General features: G+C 42.6%; 1 protein-coding gene across 1 annotated transcript in view; it reads left to right on the top strand.

Annotated features, from left to right (window-relative positions):
• Positions 1-26,013, top strand: part of tmtc2b (transmembrane O-mannosyltransferase targeting cadherins 2b) — an 81,872-nt gene that overhangs the window by 21,189 nt on the left and 34,670 nt on the right. The window contains exon 2 of the mRNA XM_005734796.1: positions 16,070-16,646. Coding sequence (XP_005734853.1) covers positions 16,070-16,646 — 577 coding nt within the window. The remainder of the gene's footprint in view (positions 1-16,069; positions 16,647-26,013) is intronic.

Below are 26,013 nucleotides of genomic sequence, written 5' to 3'. Positions count from 1 at the left end.
TTTGAGATTCCGGCTTTCCCGCTCCTTCACGAGGAAATTGAGTTGACACAGTGAATTTCTTTCCATTTAAGCAACCTTAATACTTAATGCTGTTTTGTCTGCCCCTGGGGCCCGCTGAGTGCGCTTTGCACTTTTTCCGAGCTGGCACAGATTCTCATTACCTCTGGAAAAACTTCCCGTGCTCATGTAAAACAGTGTAACCTGAAGCTTGAAATATTTTGTGGGAGACTTAACATCGTCCGCAATCTGGTGTAGGTGCTCCCGCTTCCCAAGGCGAGTTGGATAGAAACAGTCCAGCAGAGGACGTAAAAAGAAACGGCATCTTTTAACACCTTTAAAATCTGGACAGATTAGCATCTTTGTTTTCTCAAAATACCTTTTGTTAAAATAAACATTGCAGTTACTTTGGCCTCTATTGCCTCACATGTAGCAGATATCAGGAAATGTGTAACTACTGTAAGCACTCTTTGCAGAGGTGAGGTTACCTGGGGAGGGCACAGGACTATCAGCTGCGCTGTTCTTGCCCATTCCACAGATTTTCTACTTCGACGCTTTATTTATGAACATCTTTAAGGATCGAGTCGTCTCCAAATAAACGCTGATGACACGGACCCATCAAAAGAACGGAATCGCAATATGTTTACAAGAAATCATCTGTTGTGTGCTGAAGGAAGTTATTTCTTACTCCCTGGTGAGAGAATCTATTTCCACCAGCAACTTGTCACGCCGGAGCCACCCGAACAGAAAATCTAATCCCAGCCTGCTGGATAATGGGCCTTTGAATCCTCGAGGACCGGCGATAGCAATTGCCTCTGAGTTCATTGGAAAGCAGTTAGAATTTAAAAATGTGTGTTTGTTTGGGTGTACTGTTGCTGTGTGTGTGTGAGAGAGAGAAATGGAGCTTATGTGAGTAGATGCTTGTGTGTGTGGTTTTTTTTTTATGAGCTCTTTTGAGTGATTTCCCAGCGAGGGTGCGTTTTACAGCTGGATTCCTCCAGGATGAGTCTGACTTTTTGATTGAACAGCCCCACGGCGGCCTCTCAGTCCCCAGTCTAATGAGGATCACGTCTAACAGGTGGTCCCTCAGAGCACGGCGAAAAGAGGAATTAGCGGGTAATGCTTGTTTGCTGTGTGTGCGTAGAGACGGTTATTTATATTCCAGTAGCAAAACGTTTTTTCTGCATCCAGTACGAAAATGAAATCATCAATACGATATTTCTTGGACCGTCCAAGTTCTATACTATAAACGCTCAAACAGCTCAAGAAAACCTGAAAGGTGCTCTCAGTGTGTTGGCTGATGCTATTGACCACTGTGAGCAGGGCCGTGAAAACGCTGCTTTTTCCCCCCGCCTCCAATTTGGACGCATTGCAAACAGCAAATTTTATACAGGCGCAATTAAAAGTGTTGCTGGAAATGTGGTACAAGTGTTAATTGTTTGCAGTTGCAATTCCAGTTTATTCGCTTGTACACAACGTTCGTTTGACTTCACAATAAGTGTAAAGTGTTTGCGTGATATTAAGCAGTAATTGTGTCACACTAAGCAGCTACAAATTACTAACATACAGTACATAAAGCTGTTTCTATAAATTTCACAGTAGAGAGTACAAATGTTGTTGTTTCTCCACATTAATGCGATAGAAAAAGAAAAATGCCACACACGTAGCTCGCTGTTGTTTTTTAGGCGTTTGCTTTTACAGATTCATGTAGTCACCGACCGCAGCCGTTTAATCATGACTCGAGTATGCAGGGAATCAGAAACAAAAGCATATGTTTAGCAGGCCTTTTGTGAGATCATGAAATGATGGTGTGTTAGAATGCGCTCGGGGTGGGGTAGAGTTACATGCCCCCCTCTCTCTGGTGTTGCTGCTGCAGAGGACTTTTAATGCTATCTGATTTGAAAGCTTGTGCATAATTCCCATGGGGTTGTGGTTTGTAGGTCATTGTGCCATTATGGTTTGTTCCTGGTCTGTCTGAGGCAGGATGTATGCATGCGCCTGACTGTGTGTCTGGATGTGTGCGGGTGGGGGGAGGGGGAATGGGCACGGATGCTTCATCTCCTTGTCTGGTTAAAGCATCGTAGCTTCTCCATACGTGGAAACATCCAACCCACCCACCCCCCCGCCGCCACGGGCTTGACCCACAAATCCCTCCTTCTAGGCAACAAAGGGATTATGGGGGAAATGGACTAATCTACTTCTGCGAATTTACGTATTTTGGTGTTTACCACACAAACCTGGCATAGGCTTAATGTTAGAGTGGGAATAAACTGTTGCAAAAGTTGTTTGTATTTACAGTTTTTATTCTTTTTATTACCCAAACCTACAATTTCTGTGTTTTGTGCTTCCTGTGCAGGCGAAGGAAAAAAGCCCACTGCAGTTCTAATCTGAGAGCCTTTGTTTTCTTTATTTGGGATACTTGAGAAGGAACACTGGGCTTGTAAGGGGCCACCTGCAATAACAAATTACTCCCCAGTGTCTAAGAAACATCCAAAAGCAGCACTCTGGATGATTTTTGTCTTGATTTATTAATATTCTGCATATGCCCGAGTGTACTCCATGAATTATAGCTAGAGGTGCTGCAAGATGAAAATATACCTTTGCGAACAGCTTCCCAGCCAATTATATTCAGTAGCACATACCAGAAATGACAGTTTGTTACTCGGACGTATACTTGGAGAGCACCTTTCACCTCAGAATGGTATTTCTGGCCTGCTAACCTCAAGCATCTTTGATCTCCTCTTTCGGTTTATATCTGGATGTCGTGCCTTTATCTGACGGCGAGGTGGGAGTGAAATGATAGCGAGTGAGGGAGGCTGAATAAGGATGAACGTGTCACCTCGTCTTAGGCCAGACAGATTGCGCAGAGGCTTTCGAGGTAGCTGGCTCTGCAGTGTTGTTTAAATGTTCCTGTCTTGATGGTGTGATACAGCATCTCCCAGGCTAATTCAGACAGTCCAGAGAGAAATAAGCCATGCAGCAAAGGTTAGCACGCTGGAGTGACTGGAAGCAGATACAGTGAAGTCTTCTTGGCTGGGGTGACTTTATTGTTCTTCCCCAGAAATTCCCAGACGGTTGGAAATTAGCCTGTATGTTGTTTGCACAAACTCTAAAATGATTGTTTCCCCTCCACATTTGGCCTTGTGATGAAAGATGTGTGTGATACTCTGCTGGATGATATTTATCTTGGAGGGAAGAGCTTTGATTCTGCACCACAGGAAGAACATGTGGGCAGTTTTTCTTTTTATGTTGCACACAGCCGGATAGCGTTTGACTCATTTCCAAACTTAATCCCAGATGCCGGACATGGGTGGTCACACCCTTGGTAATGTTTCACAATGGCCGTTTAATGCCTGTTTTTTGTAAACCAGATATTGTTTTTGTGTTTGTTTATTTAACTGGCTGCCCACAGAAGTTAGCACTAAACTCTCATATAGGTGTTTCCTTTCCAAAGGATGCGACCCCAGAGATGCTCCCGTCCTTTATGCCTTCCATGATGAAAGCCAGATGGTGGGGGTGGAGCAAAACAATGTGTATCATGATCACATACTGTAAATACATGAAGACAATCCATTTGACCAAATCTGTTGTTTAAAATAGGCATTACTCTTCGTTACTTTTAGTTAAAGAAGATGATCTCTGTAAGATCAGAGCCTTCTTCTGTAGATGTGGGCGACTTTCTTAAGCTGGCCGCCTTTTTGAGGTCTTCATCATAATATTCTGTAACAATATTTCTTGCCCACTTCATGATAAAATCACCTCATGGAGATCTTCGTGTCCATGAACCTGGGACTTTTACAAAACACTGGAAAACAGACAGAAAATAGCTTTAAAGATAAAATGAACAAATTTACTCCTGTGTTGTTTTTCTGTTTAAAAAACTGTCTCAAAATATCCAGTTGAGTCATTTTTTCATTAGAAAAGTATCTTAACAGAATTTCCAGTTTTTGTTTTGTCTGACTTAAACGTCAGTTCTGACTTATCTGCAGATATTATCTGACACACAGCCGTGGCCTGTTCGTGAGCCGATGGCCCTGAAAGATGCAGATATGGTGGCCTTTTAATAACTCCGAGGCCTCTCGCACAAGCGTGAGCCTCCCTGCTCCCTCAGCTCCTCTTTGCGCTCCGTATGAAATGAAAGGCCCTCTGGTGACTTGTTGATCTTGTTACTCAGAGTGTGAACGCACGGTTAGAATGACTTGTTCACTTTTTTTTTTTTTCACTCAAATGCAATTATGAGTAGCACAGACTTTAAAACTGGAGCTTTTACAGCTGCGTAACATTAAATATCATATTTTACAGCACTGAGACACACGACCCAATCCAAGAGCAAAAGGCATTTTCCATGTTGCAGTTTATTTAACCTTATCTGAGTTGAATTCAGATGGCTGGCTGCATGGAAACAGGAGTACTGCTGAGCTTCCTGAGCACATCCAGGCTACACTGAGGCATCCATCACTCTGTGTAATAAGCCGTTGAGTGCTGCTTGAAGTGTGCGTGTGTATTTGCAACACAGTGTTCAGTGCTGATGGATACCCAGTGACACTTGTAAGATACGGCCTAAACATCCAGGACGAGGACTGCGGGATCTCATGAGCAGCATCACCAGCCCGCTGCTCTGTGAACTGTTAGCAGCGGATAATGCGGCTCTAAAGCCTCTTGTGTAAGTGACCTGATCACCAAAGGCAGGGCAGGAGGGGACAGCGAATGACGTAAGTGTCCTCCCATTCTTCCTTCCAATTCTGCTTCGTTTTCTGATCCCGAGCACTCGAGAGGTCAGCTGCTCCTTGCCGTTGACCCTAATTCCTTAAGGAAAGGTTTCCTGGGAAGAGACACTTCTTGCTCCCTTCCCCCTTTTTGGCAGATGACCTGGAAACGGTACGGAGAGCAGCTGACGCAGACGGAGACTGCAGACGAGGCACTGAAGTGCCTGAACTGCGTCGCTGGTTTTATGGTGTGATGAGGGACATTGTTCCATCTGTTTCCTGCTCCTGAAGGCTGCAGCATTTGCAGGCAGATCAGGATGAAGACAAATGAATAAACGGAAGGATGAGTCATCGCTTTATTGTCATGTTATGACAAGTGTTTCTGCTTGAGCGTGTGAGGCTGGAAATATTGACAAGGCTGTTAAATAACGTTGAACATGTTTGTTTGTCAAGGATTTCTATAAACGAATGGGACAAACAATGGGCAGCGTCGCTGACGACGTGTTCTTCCTATAACTCTGTTTCCGTTGTTGGCTTCATGCTAATTGTTGTTCTCCCCTCTGAAAGCCATTTGCTTATTAGGTAGGTCTTCTTCTTTCAGCTCGTCGTCTACCTCTGTACTCAAACCCATCTGTCTCTTTCTCTCACTGCGTTCTCTCGTCTTTCTTCCTCCAGCACCTGTCAAATCTATTGTCCTCCTCGGGGAGAAGAGTAAACCCAGAGAGGCATGCTCCTGCGACCTGTTGAATGGCCCTCTCCCAACAGGGCAGGTTCCTTTGTTCCTTGAGCCTTTCTTACCAAGTCTTGAAGCAATCAGGAAGGGGGCATCCGTCTTTCCATTGAGGGAGGCGTGGTCCTTGCTGCTTGCTGGGTGTGATTACGGACCACACATGGTCGTGCTCCAGTAACTCACCAAGACCGGGGGCCTCGGTTTGTGGGCACAGACCCCGACTCTGCCTCCTCTCCTTCCAGCCAGCTTCATAAAGCACTCTTCTTCTCAGCCTTTTGTTAGGACCCTTTCACATAGCTGGAGCTATGCGGGATCCTTTGTCCTCCTATCTGGGGGCCCGGTGCCCCAGCGTCCACTCCCTCAGCTTTGTTCGATCCACCTACAATATGTCACCAACAAGTATTTCAGAAATGCAGTCAATACATGTCTTTCTGTCACAGTGAACAGAGCCTAAGTAAAGAAGAGGGGAAAAAGGTTTTTAGCTTCATGTTGCTCTGCTGATGATTGGGGCTGTTTATTGAGATGAGCTGATAGCATTGATGTAATAAAAGGACTAAACTACCATCTCCTTCGTTGTTTTTATGATGCTAGTGAATAAGGAAATTCAAATCTCATGTACAATTGCACTTCAGACAGCGTCGCAGCCCGCATCAGTACGTAACTCCCATCACAGCTTTTTTGATCGAACCTGTAGACATATTTATCGTACTTGGGTGAATTAAAAAGCCAAAAAAACAGGCATCAGTCTTGCGTCTGCGTCCTTTATATCTGTCCCTCATGTCTCCACGTTTACTGCGGTGTCTGACTTTGCAAGCATAAATCTTTATGTGCAAAGTGCAAACCTTATTAAGTTTCCTTTTTTTCCTTGTATCTGCAGACTGGAGCCTTTTGATGTTTGACACAAATGTCAGTCAGGTTTTTTTCAGTATATTGCTAATTTAGAAAACTTCTGTCAAGGCCTGCAGCTAGCACCGGTTATTAACACGAGGCATACGGGATGTTAATTTATGTCACTTTATTTATAACCTTATTCTTATTTTAGCAGGATTTCTCTGTAGATATTTTAAAACTGTCATTTTATGGATCTCATTGAGTCATTTACCGGTTTGCTCTGGTTTACCATACGATTGGTTATGACTTATTGGTGCTGCCAGTCTGGCTGAAGAATAAAGCATAGCATACAGTTGTTCATTTCATCAGACCTCTGCACCACATGGTCCTTTATTGTTTCGCGGCTAACCAGAATTACACTACAGAGAAACCTCAAAGAGAACTTGGGTAGAAGAGACCTTGAAAAAAAGGATTTCTTGTTTAACCCGTTCAGGTCACTGTGCTGTCGGCAGCATTCAACGCAGTTTAAAACATACATTTTTAGCGTGTAAAATGTTAAACTCGCTTTACTGACCAACATTTCATTGCCAGACACGGTCTGTGACATCACACCATCTTTTACAAACTTTTGTAAATCTGTAACATTTATCTTTTATTTTAAAATATGAGCTTACCACAGGGAAAATGATCCAATCGAGCAACTCCCCCTGTGGAGTCACATGGCTGATTATTTACGCAGATCTGCCCTTAGGACAGAGACTATAGATTGATGTTGTGTGATACCTGCTCTCAGACACCCACCCAAACACATCGATTTCTGCTCACGTTAGTTCAAAGCCCGCTGACTTAAAGCTAACGATTAAAGCTAACGATTAAAGCTAGTGATACAGCCTCATCAACTGTTACTTTATTGATATTATTTCAGTGTTTTGTATTTTGTAACCCGGGAGTGTCTGTGTTCAACAGCTGTTTGGAAAGCCTGGTAGTGCTGACTGTTGCAGAGCAGCTCAGCATCTTAGTTTGGGATTCAATTTAGCTCTGAAGAAAATTGCCTCTGAATGTTATTGACTTGGAGAAAAAGATTAGCTGTGGAAAGTCTTTTGTGGAGCAGTGACAGCAGCAACAATACAATACAGAGAAGACATGAAGAAGACATGGCAGGAAACAGTACTGTTAATAGAGGAAGTTTCCCATTTTTTGCTATTTCAAAGCACAAAGATTAGATTAGATTGTTATGCTTAATTTTATGGGTCTTTCTCTGTTTGCTCTTGTAATTGTATCAGTGTAGCAGTATTCTTTCTTTTGTGATTAAAAAAGAAAAAAAAAAGATTCATTCATCCATTTTCTTACCACCCGTCTAATTCAGGGCCATGCTGGGGGGCCGGAGCTCATCCTACACGAGAATGGAGCAAGAGGTGGGGTATACTGAGAAAGGCCCACAGTCCATCACAGGGCTCACACCGAAAAGCAAGCAAACATACTCTCACACCTTTGGACTAGAGCAGCGGTCTCCAACCTTTTTTGCGCCACGGACCGGCCTTTAAGGTGTCGCGGATAAATACAACAAAATAAAACTAGTACCGGTACCGAAAAAAAGAAGATTTATTCATAACACACTGAAAAGACCCAGGAAAACCGAGTTAACGATAAAAACGATAACAAAATAACGCTGAAAACTGTTAAAATCCCTGAAAACCAGACATTTCACACCTGAGCCTCAACTCTCGCGGCCCGGTACCAAACGACTCACGGACCGGTCCGAGGCCCGGGGGTTGGGGACCGCTGACTTAGAATGACATGCATATATTTAGACTGTACAAAGAAGCTGGTGTGCCCAGGCACAGGGAGATGATGCAAGAGTTCACTGTGCTAACCGCTGCCACCCAGGAGAAAACAGGACTGTCCAATGAAATCAAGGTGAGATAAGTGAATTTGAAATTATTCACCGTGTCAGTTGAGTGGGGTGAACGTTTTGTACGAAAATCCTCTGTGACGCTGGAAAACAAAAAAGGAACTGTGTGTGACGAGAGTGGACAAGCTCCTCAGTAATAATTGAAGGTATGGCTTAACTGTGCCCCATCAGATTGTTTACTTGTGTTGATTTTTGCACTTTCGAAGTGGAAAAGTAAATGAGGAAATTCAGGGTCTGTAAAAAGCACAGGCCTCGGTTAAGGAGTCAGTGCGGTTTGTGCGATTTAGTGGCTGTAAAAATTCAAATGCGTAAATGAGCCTCTCACAAAAATCCAAATTGACACCATGTGGAAGACAAAGCATTTAAAAACACATAAGAGGCTATTTGGGTTTTTTCGTGGTTATGTTTATGAGTTTACGATGGAAAGCCGTCTCACGCAACGGAAAGCAACGCTGGAGATATTTACAGTGAGCTCCATTTGTATTAACAGACAACTTCAGGCCACGGAGATGAGCCTCGTTTTATTTCAGTCATTTTTTCCCCATCTTCCATATTCATGGACAAACCTCGTTTATCAAGCAGAAGCTGAGACTGTTGTTGATCTTCAAAGTATTAACTTCAGCAAACTAATCTTTCGTTTCCAGTTTCAGTTGAAATTAATAACAGATTACTCTTCATCACTGTGCACAGCCTTACACTCACACTGGTTATCTAAAGGGAAGCAAACACTAATGCAGTCCAGTCTGTCATAGACAGATCTGTGCTGAGTCCTGACGGAGCACCGGAGGCCCATCCCTCCACATTAACACCGACAGCAGCCTCATTACTATCACGTGGCTGTTGATTTGGGCTCTCTGTGAATCTGCTACATGTGCATTCAATTAGCACTGGAGTCCAAATGGGAGCACTAAGAAAGGCTGGGTTGAGAGCAGTGTGAGAACACTGGCCTGTTGTCATAGTATCTAATCAAATTAGTCAGCGCTGCATCCTTGAATGCTGCCATTCATTAATGCAGTGATTCTTTATATATTTAAATTGTTGACTGCAGCATGTTTACTACATATAAGGCCCCGCCCTCTGCAGCTTTGTCATATTTGTTCGCATTTGATTGATCGCAAGACTTCTTGAAAATAGCCACTAACCGCTATGCCCAGAGAAGACGGGCTCTGTGAGCACGGCTGCATTAAAGGAGCTTCTTCATATTTAAACAGACATAGCCGTGAGATCTGAGACGAGGCGCAGCTGGTTCTAATACTGAAGATATAAGATGCTAGGGGTACTAAAGATGTCTTCTCCTTTCTGCTCTGTTGGCATTCTCAAAGGCCCTTCCTGCTCTTAAGCTCCCCTGCCATAAACATCACTGAACAGAGGTCTCTGCAGTGATGCTCCGTGATTCATGCTCAACCTTCGGGGCTGCTGAGTCTCGTAAAATGCCTTCGTGTAAAAGGGAAGTATGATGGCAAAACGCTAGATAGATGAGCAAATTCACTCATGTGTTGCTTTTCTGCATACATGAACTCTTCCACAGGATTTTTCCATCTTGCTGTGGTTGTTCCATCCATCTGATGTGGGCTGGAATGAAAAGCTCCATGCTTCATCATACTCCCAACCCGAGCGACAATGCCTAAATAGCCCAGTAATGGCTGAAGGGGTCGTATACGCAAACTGAGGAAGAGTAGGTTCTCTGCTGCTTCGCAGTGTGAAAGGGATGCACCCTGAACACGAGAGAAGGAACAAGTCAAACTAATTTATTACCGTGTGCCCAAGAAGGTCAGAGCACGACAAAAGCCCCCTGTTGTGAGGAAGAGTGCTGTGAAGTGGCCCCCTCCAAGCAGGGCCTGTGTGACTACCACGGCATTAGACATGGGTCAGCGTTGGGGGAAAATGCAGTTGGAATAGTCTGAGGATAACAATTTTAGTCTTGTTGGGCTGTGACATTTATTTTAAAACACTCAGTGGAACTAAACTTAATGGAAACATTTCCAGATTTTGTCTTAATTTGGTCAAAAGCCCAAAAAGACGCCGCGCGATTGAATGTTTCAGATTAGCACTGACACTTTAAACATGTTAACATGCTAAAGCGAGCAGTTCCTTACAGAACAGTCGACACAAAAGAGAAGAGTTAGTGCCTGAGAAAGAGAGGGATGTGTGTGAGAGAGGGGAGTACAGGGGTGACCCAGCAGCTCTTTGCTGTCTCTCTCAGCCTTGCACATGCTGACAGATTTATTAGATGCAATAATCAGAGTTTATATCACTCAGCTCTGCACGGGCAGCTCCTCATAATTGTCTCTTGCACCTGGAATAAACCATAAACATCACACAACTTTACACTTGGCCCGAAAATGTGACATTTAGATGATTTACTCAGAATTCTGTGGCTTTGAACAGTGATTGAGGGTCCGTGTTGTCTTTTGAAGATCGCCAACATCATTCTTTAAAACAGAAAGACAATATTTTATCCTTGTGATGCATTTTTTCCTTGAACCGAAGCTATTCGGGGAAAATTTTACTTCTGTTTTTAAATGCACAGGTTAGTAAGCATACCCTTGGGATGCAGTACTAGATTGGCCGGATTCTTATTTTGTCAGTCCTGTTTTGGCCAAATAGAAGTGTGATTCACTGGTTGGTTGGATGGTTTGCTGAGCTGATCAGTATTCAGCTCACACCCTGCTGTGGCCATCCTGTACCCCACTGAAAGGCTGATCAGGGATGCTAGGCAGCAGGCAGGGGTATTCAGTGAGCTCTCTGCAAGCTCACTGGACGAGCCTGGCCCACTTCAGACTCAGTGTCCCAGTGTTTGCTTGTCTACTGTGCCATGAAATGGAGTAAGGGTCCATGACTGTGCCAGTGAAGCAATGCAAATACACTGCTCGGGGGGAAGACCTGGGGAGGCTTAGGAGTGCTGCTGGGTGATTTGGACACAGTGTTACTTGCTACACTCTGAAGACCACTTAGATCCTTTTGAATGAGTTTGTCTTTATTTTTCATTGTGTGTGCATATTAAACATAGTTTTTAAACTTTAAGCGCAGATTAGAGCAAACTATCCACAGTACTGGAGTGCATGTCCATTAGAAGAAAGTAAGAATATAGATCAAAGGAAACGGGCAATATAAACTTGGGTGCACCACCAGTAATTAAACTCTTCAACATACATAGGAGACTAGAGCTAGGCTCAAATTATATCCATGTAATTGGCAGGAACCACGATTTCCCTCATCTCTAGCCGCCACTTTGCCTACAAAGCCACCGGCTCATCCACCCTTACCCTCATCAATTAAAGTGACTGAACGGGATCCACAGTAAGGAGTGACAATGCTCTTAATTTTCTTTTAATATTTATTGAACTTGTTTCCAATTTTCAATTCTTATCAATTACATTAAAATGAAGAAGACTGAAATATCCGTAATGTTCACTCGGGCCGTTTTAAGAAATGGTGTTATAAACATGCTAATCACATGTGTCAAGTGGAAGAAAGAAGCTATTCATTCATGACAATGGGGATTTTATGGTGGGCCCCAGCAGTGTGTTGGCTTCAGCAGATACCCCACAATGGCACTGGCTCTGTTTGTCTTCTTGAACTGTCGTCTCTCTTTCATGCATAATCTATGAAATCAGTCACTGGCTCTTTTAAACTGCAGTGATAATGAAATTTGGTTTAAGATGCAGAATGTGTGGGGATGTAAAAGCAAGCCAAATCAATTAACTTGTTTTTGCTCAGCTGAAATTACACTTACACGTTCTTGTTAATATTGTTTATAGATTTATTGTAGATCCCTGTTGTTGATGCTTGATTTGGCAACGATTTTACGCCAGATGCCCCTCCAGATGCAACCGTCCCCATTTATCTGGGGTCGTAACCAGCTCTATTTATTTCTTTATTTATCCTTCTAGTCAATTAAAAAGTAGAAAACGCACTCATGCATATACGAAGTGTAACCTAGTGGGAGAATGACCGGGTAGCGTGCTCATGAGAAGGAAAACTGGGAAGAACGTTTGGGGAACAGAGAGTGGGCTACCACTGCGTCTGAGTGGGGAGACCGAAAATACCAGCGGGCTTCGTTTAGATATCGAATCTCCACGATGACATAAAATTGGCAGATCTTCGCCAAACTCTTTTCTTTTTACATGCTGTCAGAAGCTGAAATCTTCATACGTATTTTATTCTGAAAGGGTAACTTTGTCTCCAGTGTACCGGCGTCCAGGCTAAGAGTTCTTTAGTCTGATCTTCATCACCTGATTGAATTAGAATCCGATGAGAACGCCTGACTCGTACAAAGATTCCTCTTACTAGTAAAATTCAAGTGTTCCACTTTGTAAAATTGGTTATTGATATGCTTCCTATTTGCTTCTTGAGTGCTGCTGAATATTTTTCTTCATAGGCATACGAGGCACTTGGTACTTTACAAAAACCTTTACTCTTGTGTAATTTATTTCTGGTCACATGCCCAGCCTGGATGCATTCTGTGGGGAGAATGGTTTGCCTATTTTTATGTCATTTTCCTTCAGGCTTTGGAGGATTTAAAAAAGGAGGGGGGGTTGGGGGGGTTAGTTTGGTCATACAGCTGTGTTTCCCTCATGGCTTCATCTCAAATTCATTGAGTACTTGTCATCAGGATTTTCCCTTTACATGTCCTTGGATTTCAATCTCCTTTTTAATATCCATGCTCGTCTCCTATGTGCTGCTTAGTCTCAACCATAAAGAGCCAATCAATCTTGAATGTTCGATGGCCTTACGTGGAATCCTGCAGTCATTAGATGTGGATATTTTTCTCCACCCTGCTCCTTCTGCATTCTTATTATACATGAAATTGTTCCAGTAGCTCTTCTCTCTTGATCTGCCTAAGAGAGTAAGGAGATGGGGAGATTTCTCATGGATGTGCTGCTTTTATTCTGGGTTTATAATTGCATTGTGTGGTCATAGCAGACCTCTTCCAAGGCCGGTAGTCCACTCATCTTTAATATGTAATTTGTAACCAAACCCATGATAATAATCTTTGCTTCCAAAACACAGCATCAAAATGGGATTTTTCCCTGGCTCGTGACCCCTCGACCATATCTCACAAAATTCAGCCTTGTAGGTTCTCGCAGACAGGTAGACACAAAGAAAAGTAGGGATTTTTTTTCTTTCTTTCCAAGTCAACCATGAACAAAGAGTCTTTGACAAACCAGAAGGACTGACTGATGTATACGAGAATCGGTCAGTGCCCCGGCTCAGCTTTCAGAAGTGGTGTGAGAATGGAAATGATAATTTTTGTAAAGCGACGAGGAGGAGTTAGTCAGGCATGTGATATAAACAGACTCCATGCTGTCTTTATTTTCTCAGTTCAGCGGGGTCACACACACATTCTTGTTTTGGTGACCTTACACTTTTCTAAAAATATTGAGTTTAGGAAATGTTTTTAACATCTCTCAGGTTTCTAGTTTCACCACAATTATTCCAATTGGTCGCAGCATGCGTAGTAGAACACACACTCCAGGCTCACGAGCCTTAACAGCCTTTTTCTTCTCGTTAAATATTTCATGCTGTGTAAGTAAACACGCCGTTTCGTAAATAATCAAAAACTTTGCTCATATAAAAAAACAAATCTCAACAGGGATAAAAGCGCAGTTTCTGACACGACCCTGTTTCAGTCCACACTCTGACAAGAAAACAAATGTGACCGATTAAAGCACGTGAATGAGATCCAGACAACTTGTGGAGGAACTGAGGATGGTAGCCAGAAGCAGATGATTGAGAAAGAGTAATGGGAGGTAGAAAAGTTTTTCTGAGGCTTCTCTTGTTAGTGGCCACATGATCCGTCTGTTCCTTCGGGAGTCGGAGTACAGGCTGGCGGTTGGAGGAGGAATGTGCTCTCGCCTGGAAAAGGCTCGCAGTGCACAGAGAGGTCCTTCCTGCTGCCAGCTCTACCGAGGAATGGGCCCAGCCAACAACAGAAACTGAACCTTCCTCTCCAGCTGGCCTCTTAGCTGGTGCAGCAATGGGGCTTCGTGATGATGATGATGACAAGAAGCAGTGGATTTATAATTAGAAATACACCGGAGAAACTGACCGTATCCAACCGTGTTCATTTATTGGGCGTGTTTGTGTAGTTGTTGCAAAGTGGATTGTGATGTCACACCTCCTCTTTCTCTGTATTCCTCGATTCCCTGCTTGTTGAGTGTGTTAGGTGCTCACTTGTCTCTGTGACATATAAGAAAGAGACAATCTGAGAAGTGAGCCCTGGCACGGTGGCTCAGTGGGTCTTTGCCTGCCTCACATCGGCTTCTGTCTGTGCTTTGCTGCCAGAAAAATCTGGTGTGGTTTTGAGGCGATATATATTCTATCTGGCCTCTTTGGCTCCACCGCACTATGCAATGGAAAAAGAGTACACTCTATCCAGAATGGCTTTGAGATGTAATTGAACCATAATGCCTCTTATGTGAGGATTTTGCAGAGGAATGAAGATCTCGCTTGACAAATGGGCCAGAGAAAACGAACTGGCGTATCTGAGGGGTGAAGTGTAGAGTTGGGCTACTGACTCGTGAGCCTGCTTCTTCAGTGTGACTGGAGAAGATTGGGAAAAAAATCCAGTCATTTGTCTGCTGACATTCAAGGCATTTCTATTATATCCCTGTTGATTATTTCCATGCCCTTTCCAACATCCTGCAGCCTGTAGTTTCCTTAGATCCATCATAGGTGGAGCTATTTCTGCTCACCAGTTTCACAGAGACTGGGTGATGGATCATTTTGTGATTTGATGAATGCTGAAGTGCACCTCACCAAACTTCTCATGAGCTTTCTGCTATTGAGAGCTGGGCTTGTGCCAAGGTGTTCTGCTTAAAGTCTCAGAGTGGCCGAGGAAGCAGTTCATTACCTTTGAGACAACTGGGTTTTTATACATAAATTCTTCTCAAATTTGTGTTTATTTTAATCATATATTTTTAAAAAACTGCTCGTCATGAGGTGTTGAACACTCCGTCTCACCTTCTCCCATCTGTCTCCAGACTAATCGTGTGTTAACCGTGAGGAGAGATTACAATGGGGTGCACTTGGCTTGTTATCACCTGTCATGCACCACCTATCACATTTGCAATTACACCGCTACGCTTTTTTTGATGTCTTTGTTTGATTTGAAGAGTCGATAAATCATCAGCAGATAAAAAGCAGCAGAGGTTTGACGAGCTGTCGGACACTTTGTAGTGTGACAGAAGAGATAGGAAATCAGTTTACATCTATGTAAGGACTCCCGTAGGGAGAAATGTGCCTTCCTTTCCCCCTTACTTGACCCCTGTCGGCCGTGCCCACAACCACTGACACACAGCTTGTGGCTAATGTAGCAGCATTAGGATAGGTCATGTAGCTTCAACCCTGTCAGGGGATGTCTAACTGGTCTTTTATTTGGTGGCCACGGCTGCCAGCAGAGGCCAAAATTACACATTAAATGTTTTAATTTGTACTTACTCATGGACACTTACCTCGATTTTTCTAAAAATCTGTTCCTTCGGTCTCTGCAGCAGAAATCAAACTGGTGTCGTCTCAGTCTACCTTATTTCTTAACTTCAGAAAATTACACACCGGATGTCTGTATTTGTGGGTTTGGGTGTGGTTCTCTTGCTTAAATCCCAAAGTGGTGGTGGCAAAGATGCCCAGTACTTAAAGTTCGCCGTTTGATTTTCTGTGTGAATGCCACATGACCACACGTTCAGGCATTGCCTGTAGAAACCCACAGCAGCAAATAATGTCTTCAGTTGTCACACGTTTGTTGAATGTCAGAGACCAGTAGTCTTTGTAGTACTCAACGCAACATTCAGATCAAATACTGATTGATCTGTCCGTGTAGAGAACTATTTTCTTGTTTTGTTGCAATCAGAAGTTCTTGTCTGACCATTTTTTCTCTCTCTCTCTTTACAGCCGTGCAATTAAGACCAATCAGGACCTGCTTCCAGAGACGCCCTGGACAAACATCTTCTACGATGATTTCTGGGGCACCTTACTCACACACAGCGGCAGCCATAAGTCTTACCGACCCCTGTGTACCCTCTCCTTCCGCCTTAATCATGCTGTGGGTGGGCTGGAGCCTTGGGGTTACCACCTGGTTAATGTGGTCCTCCATGGGGCTGTGACAGGCCTGTTTACCTCACTCGCTCGCCTGCTGCTCGGAGGAGGACTGTGGAGCCTACTGGCTGGCTTGCTCTTCGCCTCTCACCCAATTCACACCGAGGCAGTGGCAGGTGTAGTCGGCCGAGCCGATGAAGGTGCCGCCCTTTTCTTCTTGCTGTCCCTGCTGTGTTACATACGTCACTGTCGGCTGCGGGGGTGTGCTGGGTCCTGGCGGCTCGTGGCCTGGTTCCTTGGTAGCTTGGGTTGCGCCGCCTGCAGCATGCTCTGGAAGGAGCTCGGAGTAACCGTTCTGGCTGTATCAGCGCTGTATGACGTCTGCGTTTTCCACAGGCTCAAACTGCGACAGATCATTGTGCTCCTTTACAAGGTAAACTGTTTGTTCTGTTGGAGTTTTTTGGCCATTCATGTTTGCAAAACAAGGTAAGCCTTTTAAAAGTGAAGTCCATGTTTAATCTGAACTGGGCTGCCCCCTTCCATATCGTCTCTTTGTGCAGCGATTCAGAAGGATCACTCAGTGCTCCTCTTATGTTTAAATTGCAAATTACTAATCCTCTCACAAGTGGGCTGTTTTTATGCAATGGACATTGGAGGTTTTCTCCATTTTTCTGTGTGTGTGTGTGTGTGTGTGTGTGTTTGTGTATTCAGATGGCGTGCAGCGATAAAAAGAGATGGAAATGAAAATATTTTTCAGGAGAAACAGCTAAGATAACAAAAAGCGATGGTCATTTTATATTTTCTTGTCGCCTTTGAAGCATCCAGCCATTAAGAAGCCCTTTTCCCCCAACAGCTCCTGTCAGAAGTATTTACTATTTGCTGTCTACTTCCTGTGACATCCCTGAATCCCTACCCATCATCACAAATTCAATGAGACATGTGCACAGATGTGACAAAAGTGTTCCAGAGGAGCCAATGAAAGGGGATCTTTCTTTTGGAAATGCTGTGTGGTAAGGAGGGACTGTGGTCAGCAAGGCCGTATGTAAAACATAAGACAGACAGATGAAACGATAAAAAGCAATGAAGAAAATGAGAAGCCTCTCCTTTTTAGTGTGCAGCATAGTCTAAAAATGATGGTTGCGGGACTCTAGCTTCATGTCCAAGCTGTCCTCTCATGATTTAAGCCTTATCAGACTCCCGGTGTTGTCTGGAATATTGCCCATCCATTGCGGCAGGCGGACAGACCTTCTAATGGCTTGTCAGGCATGGCTAGACCAGAAAGGAAACGGGGCCAAAAGGGCTGCAGGAGATGATGCCTCAAAGCTGACAGTTTTTCTACTTTTGATTGAAAGTCCAAAAACCCTGCTGATCCAATTGTCTTTGCAGGAAAACAAAATCCACTGGAACATAGTTACAGTTCTGGCACAGTGCAGGCCCTATAGATGTCTTTCATGGTTTGCCATAATGGTCAGCTAAATTGGCAAACATCACCGGGGTCAGATATGCTCTGCTGCTGCGCTGCTCATCCAGCGTAGCTTCTGTAGCTCGGTGTGTTGCCAAAGTGCTTTACATAAAAATGTTTTAAGCTTTTTACAGATATTAAAATAGAATAAGAGTCATGTATTTCTTTGAAGTAAACAAGGTTGCAAAATTAAAAAGAGAAGTGTTAAGATTTGTCTGCAGCATGTGTTTCTTTGTTTTTGCAGGAAATGACAAATAAAGGCCGTCCGTCCCATTGCTGTTACTTTGTCTTATTGGTGCTGAGCCAGTCAGAGACGTGTAAAATCGAAATACAAGGTTTTTTATCAGCTCTATAAAAGAGGACACGCCTGTGTAATGCTGCTACAATGGGTGTGGTGTGGTGTGTCAGCTTTTCTCAGTACTAAAGTGTTTATTTCTACTGTAGCTGTCATAACAGAATACAAGTCACATCTGTCATTTGCTTCAAAGATTGTCTTGCAGTTGTTTTTCAAGAATTGCAAAGCCACTTAAAAGTATGCAATTTATTAACAGTAAACTTTGCCCGAGTATCCTCGTGGTGTTTGCATCAATCAGATCACCTTTCTTTAAAGCAGTGTCACGGGTGCTCAGTCACTCAAAGTCAAAACAGCTTAAAACTGGTATGAAAAAATAACAGATCTTTGCAAGACAAAGAGAAGTCAGGTCGCAGTGGGTTATTGTGCATTGAGGAGACAAATAAGGAGCTGTGGGCTGTCAGGCACACGGGGAAAACAAAGTTTTTTTGAGGCAAGACTGTAAAAAAAAGCATATTTTTTGGAAGTGAGTTTGCTTGATTTTCCTAACTTTAGCTGACAACCATCATTATCGTAGCATATCATTTAGTCACACCACAGACAACATAAAAGCAAGAACAGCCAGAGACCTGTCATCATCACTTCAATCATGTTAACTCGAGACGTTTCCTTCTTATATGAACGTCTGTGATGAAATGCTGCAGTACTGTATTCTCGTGAGTACGTATGTATGCGAGTCTCGTGACCCAATCGCTTACCCAAATGGCAAACAGTTCATTACTGCACCGTGTACATTTGTCTCTCTCTGTCTCCGTGGAGCGAGGCAGTCACTTTGAGTAATGGTACGCGAGGGGGACTTATTCCTCAGGGCGAGTTGAGCCTTCAGCCGCCCATATGAAATTTAAATTGTATACAGTGTTGCAAATGACGATCGCAGTGAAAATAAATACAGTTTGCGCTTTAAATTGCGGGTTGAGATTTATCAGGTGCTGAAAATCTGGCTGCTAAGTACCCACAGTGGCACATTAATATTTTGTGATAAGAGGGAAACTAGGCATAAAATGCAAGAGAGAGGATCTGTCAGCCTGTCCTGGCTTTTTCCACGTTTGATTTCAAGGAACTATTCTTCATTCAGGTTAAAGAGGCGGGCTCGGTGAATGACTGACACGCCGTAATGGGCGCTATATATTTTATCGCCAAGCTCCACTCAGCTGGAGTCATTTGACATTTAGTGTTGCTTATCTGATTGTGGCGCACAGTCAATTACATTAGAGTTTTATATCTGCTGCAAATCTCCCTTTGTGTCATTGCGGCTTCTGCGTGCAGTTTAAAGAGTGCAGGCAGTCGAAACTCGGCGTCACTGTAATTCCATGTAGGTTCATAACTCATCTCATCGAGACTTTGACTGCAGACTCTCTGCATACAAATCAGAGGCAGGAGCTAATGCATGGGTATTATCTTGACTGATTTTTTTTTTCTCGTAATGTGTTGAAATTTGCATAACAGATCTGGGTGCATGAGAATTATGTGCATATGATGCAATATGTAAAACTAGAGCTACTAGTGTCTTTTTCTCTGAGCCTCATAATATATTTCCTTTCTGATCGTGCATGTTCACAGATCGTCTCCTCCTGTACTTTTGTCCCCCAAATAAAACAGTTCTTTCTCCCAGGCTTTGTGTATAGAAGCTGTTCCAGTGACTTTAGTTTGGAACTAAAATGAAATTCAGGACATATTAACTGCTGTAAAACTCTGGATGTGGAAAAAGGGGGTATGCATATTTGTAATTCAACTAGAAAAATTTGCATTTCCTGCGAAAATGCTGTGTGGATGCCGTAACGCTGAAGCTGTCAGCTGAAAATAGCTGAAAAAGATGAAAAGTTGCAAAAAATTGTATGGCGGTGAAGAACTGAAAATCCTGCTGAAAACAAGTGAAGAAGCAGAACTTTTTGCTGAAAAGTGGTGAAAAGCCAAAAATTCTACTGAAAGGGGTAAAGACGGAGAAATTTTTTCTGAAAAGTGATGAAAAGTTTTGCCGTGAGCAGGATTCAAACCTGGCCCTCCTGGTCTCAAGGAAGCTACTCATCTCACTGAGCCAAACTCACTCAAGAGGTGCTGAAATGAGCAGAAGCTGCTGAGAATTGTGCTGATAAGAGGTGAAAAGGCTGAAAATTTTGCAGAAGAGGTGAATGAGCAGAATTTCTGCAGAAAAGAGTTTTTTTCTGAAAACAGCAGAAAAAACTGAAAATTTTGCTGAAAAGAGTTAAAAAAGTTTAACTGTTAACTGAATGAAATGCTGCCATAAGCGGGATTTGAACCCGGGCCTCCCAGTCTGAGGACGGCTGCTCATCTCACTGAGCTAAAACCTAGGTCAACCCAACAAGGAAAATCAGTGACCCCACTGATAATGTGGAAGAAATGGGCAAAAAATATTGCAAAAAAAATTCAACATCTCAAAAAGTATAGAAGTTATGAGCACCAAAAGTCATAGCAAGAAAGAGCAGAATTTTTTTAAGATTTGAACGCCGAAAAACGTACGGAAACAACTTGAAGATCAAGAATAAAGAGAAACAGGAACTCAATAGTGTGGATGCCCTTTGAGGCATCCACACAATTACTATTGGTTATCCACTTTCATACAAGAAAATAGGCTATTGCTGCTAAAGCTGGAAGTTGCAAGGGTTGATAAGCATATTTTTGCAATGTGCATAAAAAAAATCTGTAAAGAGAGAAAACCTAATGTTTAAATTCAATTATTGTTCATGAATTTGATTTATTTGCATTGTGAACATTGAATGTTTCACACATGTTGCATTTGGAATGAAAGCAAAGTGTAGGACTCTTTCTGCTTATATTGCTCGCTGCTCTGAAAGAAAGACAATGAAAGAGATTAGAGGGAAACAATAGGTGCAGACAGTAATAAAAAAAACAACAACAACAGGTGTTGCATGAGCGTTGATGCCAGATTCATGGTATCTGCAGGCGTACCCCTCGTCCCATCGCCCTCACCTCCAGAATGTAACGTTGGATAAGCGGTTGTGAAAATTTCGAACTTACAGTTTGACATGTTTCTTTGAAGAATCTCGCCTTCCCCCACTTACTTTTCCTCCGTGCAGTCATTAGCCTGTGACTGTACCAACACTTACTGTGTTAATATCTGTCACTACTGCCTTGTGCCTACCTTGGCTGCTAATTAGTTCTTTCTAAGACGTGTGATGTCTCCTAATACTAGAAAAAAAAAAGAAAAACCGTCATTAAATTGTTTACTCATGTTGACCTTTACAGTGTTGATACACACCAGTTGCTTTGTGCCTGATTAAAGCTTTTATGGCCATGTGTTGCTATGTGTCCTGCTACTCCAAAGGCAATGAGTTTATAGCATTCAAATGTAGCATAGTTGGCAGTGGCGCATGTTTGGTGTAACCACAGTTTATGTGGAAAAACGTGCTTTTTATGAGACTATTTCCTGCACAGTGTTAGCTAATAGGCTCATTTTCAATAAGAGATACTGAAACGCAATTAAGTGTCCTAATTTAGCTGAGGAAGGAATGCTTTTTAATGTGATCTGACGAATTTATTCCATAGAATAATGCAATAAAGTGTTTGTTCTTGGGACCTGGTGCTCTTTCTTTGTTAGCTCACCAATAAAATACATGTTTAGACAATTGAAGACAGTGAAACTGGCCTGTTTGCAAGTTCTAACAGTGGAGAAAAACAGGACCTGTTAGGACATATACTTCTCCTTCATGAAATGCCTTTCTTTTTATTTAAGGGCCCATTTTTCTTCTCTTTGAATCATGGCCATATTAAACATGTCCTTATTTAACCAAAAACACAGTCTTGATGTTTTTTCACCTTTCTGAAAGTATGCTGTATGAGCATTTTATGCGCCTGAGTTCTTAAGGTCCCGACACCACTGATACGACTGTGTCAAGAGCAATCCTTTGAAGCTACGGTGTCGGAATCTGATGCTTTAAGAGTGTAAAATGGATAAAGAGGAATTGTCTTGGTGATGTCATGTCAATATTGCACAAGCCATAGCAACTCCCAAGTGCACAAGAGTTCAGCTACATCTTTAAAAGAAACATGAGACAGTCCTCTGCAGTCACTTTCAACATCTGACAACGAGACCACTGGAAGGTCATTTCTAAATCTAGGATGAGACCCAGCTGGCCCTTAGCGATTGTCAAAATCACAAGCATCATTTTTTCCTCACCTCTTTGTTTTCTGTTCACGCTTGTATGGTAAGTGCACAAGCATAAGGCGTGTGTGCATGGATGGAACATGTCTGAAGGGTGAAAGTTTTCTTGGACTGAGTGCTCAGGTGTTGTGCAGGTGGTGGGTTCAGCGAGGCTTGACCTCATGAGACTGGAGGCGCATGTGGGAGATGTGAGGTCCGTGCACACATACAGCATGTACACGTGTAGTGCGTGTCTACATGCCAGTTTGTGTATGAAACTTATAGAGCCTGTATACAAATGTGACATCCATACATACCCTTGCTGTGCATTAGAAACACAGCCCACCCCACACATTTTACCTGAGGCTCCACAGATGCTCCTCCATGCTCTAATGGCTCCTGTCACAGTGTGATAGATGGAGCCTGGTGGGCTCAGCTAGTGCCCCCTGCCCTCACCCACCTGCTTCTCATGTGGGGAAATACATCCCCACTTCTGGTCTTGATTGGGAGACTGTTAATCGGAAGCATAGATAATGTAAACACATTCATAGAAAACCAGGATTAGTGCTTAGGCTGCATAATTTATGATGTTAGTTGGACATTTGGGGGAAATAGTATTTAATTAAAGACATGAACTGCTTTTATAAGATTGTTGTTGTTATTATACACCTGCAATTATATTAGCTTAGCTCAGCATAAGGACTAAAATAAAGAAATGGTTAGCTTAAATGTTAACCAGGAGAGAGTAATACATTGGAAAAACATCATTTGATCTCAAACAATAAGAAAATTAAAAACAAACAAAATGTTACCAGCTGAGCTTTAGAAGGGCTAACTGTGTTAGCTTTGACTTGAACCTTGACATCTTATTCCAAGTTAACCACTTGCTGAAATTGCATTTTGGTTTTGTTAACATTCGCATAGATGTTCTCATCCAACTCAGTGATGCCAACACATTTAATCAAAGTCAGCATTCTTATTTAAAAAAAAAAAATACTGGAAGTGTTTGCTGATACCTCGTCTAACGCCAAAAAACAGCTCACATGCTAGCAGTGCAATATGAGATAAATTCCACACACGGACTACTGAGGCGGGCTTTCAGCCCTTGAATATCTTTCACTTCAGGCTAAAACAGTGCAAGTGCTACCACAGTGATGGAACCTGACTTTGGCTGGCTTTGGCTCAGCGTACCGATCATTAAACATAAGTGAACCTGACAGGCTCGTTGCCAGCGACAGCCAATATCGTGGCCCTGACTATGCTGACAAAAACAAAAAAGCAAAAGATTCATGCTGGTATAAAAACAGATGTGAAACAGTGCATGGGGCTTGAAATATTTCACACTGTCCCTTTCCTCGCTTCTTGCTGAAAACCATTTGTTCTTTTTGTAGCCGGCACGTCTCCGAATCGATAGCGGTTGTTATGTAAGACCTCTGCTCTAAAAAGGAACGTCCCACAGCACCAGTGTCCTACTCTATCCTTCAGTCTTGATGGAGATGTGTATGGATTTACTGTTCCTTCCGTTTCCCCAAAATCATTAAGCTTTCACAAGGAATAATTTATTCAGCCAGACGTATTACAGGGAGTCGCAGTGATGTAATTAACTTCAGTGTATTTGTTTGTTTGTTTTTAATGTTTAGTCAGGATTTAAAGCGAGCTGGCTCCTTCTTTAGATACAGTACAGTAAGGCTGACTGAGACTTTAAAGTTTTGCAAACTATAGTTTCAGTTTTTATCCGTGGCTCCTATTTAAGGATCCTTTTATGGTCTCAGCAAATCAACTGGCATATAAAATGAGTCAGTCAGAATTACATTTCGTCTAGACTTCCAGCTAACGTGCCGATATAAATGGACTAGCGCAGCCCTCTGTAAGCCTTATATAGACACTTCATCTCATGTATATTCTTGTTTTTGCCTCTCTTTGAAACGCTTGACTCAGTGTCGTTTAATTTAATTAGGGAAATTGAAAATGGTCACCAAAAATTACACCCCTCAGTTTTACATATAATATAGTTGTTTACAAAAGCGCTTTGTTTTCAGAGGTTTTGTGAGGTATGGTTATGCAAAACAATCAAATCACAGTCAAAATATAAAATGTGGAATGGCTCAGAGTGGTGTGGCAGGTTTACAGTACTCCTGGGAAATTTTCTCAAGTGACTTGTTTGTATTCTTAGTACAGTAAATACAGCTTTTAGGAAGTCTAATCAAAACAAGTGTAATCAGATATCCAGGAAACTTTAAACTGCTGCCATAAATAAAATCATTCACATGCATAACCTGGGCAGCTTGCCACTGTACACAAACTGAAGCAGGAGAAACAAATGACATGAGGTCCAAATCTAGGATTATCAGCGTGGGCGTTCCAAGTAAGATGGACAAGAACTGATGAGAAACTGTGCATCTGCAAAAGAGGAAGAGGGCTGGAATGTGTTAGAAGTGTTAAAGAAGAGCGATGGTAATGGATGCAACAGCCAAGGGACAAAGACAAAGACCCCGGGTCTACTGAAGATAATTTAGGATGTAGAGTCTGTGTGAGATACTTCTGCTGGATGGCCTGTCGCTACCCATGAGCCTTCAATCACTGGATGCTATTTAGGAATACACCAAGCTGGTGATGTTGAACTCATCAAATCAGTCAGTCATGAAGGATCCCTCTGGGCATTTTCAAACCATGCAAATCATGTTTTCTTTTAGGGTTTGGGGGTTTTCCTCATCCTCAAAGTCATGTTGCATTAAAAGTCACACACCTGCATATAAGACCAAATTAATAGTGTTTTATCTGCACTAACGTCATAAGATGAAACTGTAGGGGAAGTTCATCCTCTAAAAGATGCATAAAGATGACATCGTGGAGTCTGAAGAACAGATTGTTTCAGCTTTTCACTCCCAAACTACTCCAGTAAACTTTTCTCTCTTTTTTGATCTAATTATGTCCGTTTAGAGCTGCTGTTCTCCTCTCAGATTATATGCTCAGCTAGTATTGAAACAAAGAGTTTCATGTGGAGCCAGGAAATTTTCTTCCAGTGTGCTGAACTTGTGATTAAGCACATGCAGCTTGTTGGGCATGCTAACGCAGCCAAGTGTTGCTCCTCAGCTGTTTGCCCCTCATTTCTTGCTGTTCTCTCTAATAATCTCCCGTTCCTTCTTGTTTAGCTGCTGAGTTGCAGGTTTTTTTGTCCTTAAACATTCAGTCATCTGTTTGGTGTGGATGAAATCTGGCCCACACCCAGTTCTAGTTTCTCTGTAATGACACACTGGATTGATTGTTGCAGTGGTAAAGCCAAGCCACATTGAACAATCCATCAGTTGTAAACATGGGTTCAGATTGTGAGACGAAGCCTCTTCAACGATGTGATTTGTATTGAGGCTTCAATGGATTAAAGATACCTTTAGAACGTGTTAACTTAGCTGTAAAATATGTAATATCTTAAATCCTTTTATTGCAAAAGAGATGTCAGACCTGCCTGGTTTCTGTGCCAGCACATCTGTGAATTTTTCTGTCACTCCCCGACTCATTGGTAATCTCACCATACAGCTGTACTGAGATATTTTACTGAAGACCTACGGAAAGATGTCTGGGATGCCTGAATATTAAAGGTTTTTTTCCTTTTCTGTTTGATCCTTTTCTTTGTAATGTTGATCAATAATTCACTCTCTAGATCCCCATCTCTGCTTGGCCATTTTTGATTTAGTGTCTTTGCTGAAAACTACAAATGAAAGTAATTGCATGCTTCTTTGGTGACTTTTATGATTCACCATGGATTTTACCAGATGACGCATTCTGTGAATTGTGTGAAACAATGAGCTGAATCACTCAGTTAAGGTCTGGTGACTGTACTCATCACAACCCCACGCTTTCCCTTTGGA

This window comes from Pundamilia nyererei, unplaced genomic scaffold (genome assembly GCF_000239375.1).
Source record: "Pundamilia nyererei isolate P.nyererei 1_Seehausen unplaced genomic scaffold, PunNye1.0 scaffold00060, whole genome shotgun sequence".
Lineage (NCBI taxonomy): Eukaryota > Metazoa > Chordata > Actinopteri > Cichliformes > Cichlidae > Pundamilia > Pundamilia nyererei.
Note: the sequence above shows the minus strand (reverse complement) of the source record. Positions and strands in the feature narration are given on the sequence as shown.